The following is a 3,169-nucleotide window of genomic DNA, read 5'->3' on the forward strand; positions in this document are numbered from 1 at the left end:
TATAAATATCAAATATGAGGCTTAATTGCGAGGTTTAAATCATACTGCCTCTTTTGTCAAACTGGGCACTGGCAAACCAGCACATTACATGGATATAAAAGTGAATAAAGAATAAACCCACTGTTCAGGGTTTTGGTTAAAAAAAAAATGTGCGTGACATTTAGAGCTTCTTTGAATAAAGATAGAGACTACAGCAGAGCAGGGTATGTGTAGGAAACAGTGGGGACCGCTAGGGAAAGAAAGGTCCCAGTGTGAAAGGAAAAGTGGGATTGGAACAGTGACGTGATCCGCTGCTGCTGGAAAGAGGGAGGGAGGAACGGGGACGGCTGGACTCCATTAGCCGAAGCCCGAGGAAACACTTTGGGATACTTCACTTCGGCGAGTTCTTGTTTTTTTCTTTTTAAAAAACATCTTTATACATGGTGTGATAGGGACCTGGACTTGTTGAATATCGTACGGTCGACAGTTTTTGCGCTTTTGCTCTCTGGGTTTGGTGTATTTCTGAAGGTGAGTGAGACTTGATTTACGTTTTCCAACCCAGTAACGTTACTCCTATGGCGCTATGAAATATGAAAACACTGACCGGAATAGGTTATTTTATATTCCCAAAACGACCAAATGAAACTCACTGTCTTGTCCTCTGTTAAATGATCCCCGAGTATGTTTTGCTTGCCTTTTCAAACCTATGTTTTAACTGAGTTACTTTTGAATGAGGTGCGTAGTGTGCACCCAGGGGTCCTTGTCTTGGCTCTGCTTACGTAATTCACTTCTTGCTCTATTTGTACGAGTAGGTTTACCGTTACTTTTAACAGGTGAACAGGTCCGCTTTCACTACCAAGAGCCACGAAAACATTGTTGAACTCAGCACCAGGTCTAGCCTTTGTTCTGTTTCTAAGTATTGATCCAAAGCGGTTCAATAGCGGTCGTGTAGATCGCTAAACGCTCTTCACACCAACTTTCAAGAAGGCTATGCATTGTAACAGCGGGGGGCTGTACGTGAGCTCGTCGGGGGGATATACATGTAGGTCGTTTTCACAATATACAACTTAAATGGCAAAATTGGCTTCTCCATGTTGATTTCTCTATTTGAGCAGAGATATCAATTATAAATGATATGCATCGCATTGGATTGATCTAGCGTGCTCCATACGCTACGTACAGAAGGTCAACAGGCTTGAGGCCACCTTGATGTCTCCAAACTCTGATGAAACTTCCTGGTCCCCTCTTCGTTCCCTTTTGACAGGATGGCGCTGGACGGGATCCGAATGCCCGATGGCTGCTATGCCGACGGGACATGGGAACTGAAGATGCATGTCACCGACCTCAAAAGGGACGTGTCTTTGAGGGTGACTGGGGAAATCCATATCGGTGGTGTCATGCTGAAACTAGTGGAGAAACTCGGTAAGCTGCGTGTTTTTCTTAAATGTCTTTTTAACAGGATGAATCAGACTGTTAATGGCCATTCATTGTGTTTATGGGTTTTTGTAGCCGTTAGAGTTTGGAGCTACCATTATATACTGTGTGCACAATTGTACCTTGTTTTCTACTTTAACCTGTAGGCGTACTTGCATCCCTTTTTAAGAATTCAGTGTCTTATCAGTCTTTGGATTTGATGGCTAATTTCCGGCAGGTAGATAGATGAAATAGAAATGCAAAACTGATAATAGTTCCATGAAGTCTATGTGTAGGTTATTTATCCCACCATAAAAACCATGTTTTCAGGATAAACCTTGTCACCACTCATTAAGAGTTGAATAATCAGAACCCTTGCAGTGTGAGCAGAAAGAATGACTGGAACCCAGACCTGTCATTCCTCCCCACCCACTGGCTCACATACACCTCTGTAACTGCAACCATGCACTGGACAAGTGCAGAGTGCGAGCGGGCACAAGAGCCCTCTGTTCCAGACACTTGAGCGCTGCCTTGTTAGAAAGAGGATAGCGAGAGAGGTCAGTGGCGGGCGTTTCTGGCAGGAGGCAACGCTGGGGCTCATTGGGTAGGGCCTGACGAGTGTGTAGCGCAGACGCCAACAGCGCATGAATGCTAAGTATTCCTTATGGCCCGCCATGGTCCCTGTTTTTAGCTCTCCTGTTAGCGCTCCACATAATTGAGGTCTTTGTTCTCTGGGGGGCGTCTGCAACGGAGCTGCAACGAAACAGGATTCATGTGCTTTTCTTGCTGCTGCTGCATGGCACATATTCATTGGGGCTGCAGTTGCACTCAAGGCCTGGCCTTATCCATTGTTTTGAGTCCAATGTGTGTAGCTTCTGTTTAGAAAATGGAACTGTTTTATTTGGGGTAGGGTCTGGCCTTTTTGGAATAGATTGGACTGCCTTGTGTTCTGAAATGGGTGTAGCTAAATCAATCTTTCTTTAGTGTATAGGAGTGGTTGTATAGCATAGGCTATACATTTGCTGAGACTGTAAGACAAATTAAACCAAGACTTGTTTTAATTCGAAGGCAAGTGCTCAGCTTCTCCATTTTCACAATTGAATAGACTTTCTCTGACCTCATTTCAGGTGTTTATGAATCTTTGTTAGATTCACCGATGGAGAGTTCCTCACCCCTTTAGGGCTGATTACGGTCCCACGTTCCCGCAACGCAATGTCCACGCAGACGCTTTCGACGCAGTCGTGAACCTTTATGGTTCTGCGTTGGGTTTTAGTAAGCGGACCAATCACAGCCCTTGCTGCTGCGACGCCTCAACAGAAGGTTACGATTTTTGGGAGGCGCACGTCCGGCCCTTGCCCTGGACGCAAGGAGGGTCCGCAAGGACGTAAGGGGTCCGTAACCCCCTTGCGTTGCGTGAACGTGGAACCATAAAGAGCCCTTTAGAGTTAACATGTGATGTGTGCTTGTTGACCTTGGTCAGTCATTGGAGGTTTTTGCAATGAGTGAGTGAATGGGGTGTGGGTGATTTCTCCGCACTTGTTGTCTTTTCAGAGACTATCTTTCTACCATCTGTTTTCATTGTCTGTTTTTACACAGCAAAGTAAGTTGAAGTTTAATTTAGCCACTTTTTTCCCTCACTATCTGGAGTCAACAGGTTATTTTCCATTGTAATCATTAACCCATCCCTACCACAGACTTTACACATGGCTGCACACTGTTTGAGGCACTTTGAACTATCCGAGTCCAGTATCGCAGGACAGTTTGGGTCCTAGTAGCT

At 45.1% G+C, this 3,169-nt stretch overlaps 1 protein-coding gene across 4 annotated transcripts in view; it reads left to right on the forward strand.

Moving 5' to 3' along the window:
• The first annotated feature begins 289 nt into the window (after positions 1-289).
• fermt2 (FERM domain containing kindlin 2) overlaps positions 290-3,169 on the forward strand; it is a 33,122-nt gene continuing 30,242 nt past the window's right edge. For 2 of the 4 annotated variants that reach the window (XM_056590482.1, XM_056590483.1), the window contains exons 1-2: positions 290-507; positions 1,244-1,401. In XM_056590482.1, coding sequence (XP_056446457.1) covers positions 1,245-1,401 — 157 coding nt within the window. In that variant the 5' untranslated portion in view covers positions 290-507; position 1,244. The remainder of the gene's footprint in view (positions 508-1,243; positions 1,402-3,169) is intronic. The other 2 variants (XM_056590484.1, XM_056590485.1) reach the window with 1 other exon arrangement.

This window comes from Gadus chalcogrammus, chromosome 5 (assembly GCF_026213295.1).
Source record: "Gadus chalcogrammus isolate NIFS_2021 chromosome 5, NIFS_Gcha_1.0, whole genome shotgun sequence".
Taxonomy (NCBI): Eukaryota; Metazoa; Chordata; class Actinopteri; order Gadiformes; family Gadidae; genus Gadus; species Gadus chalcogrammus.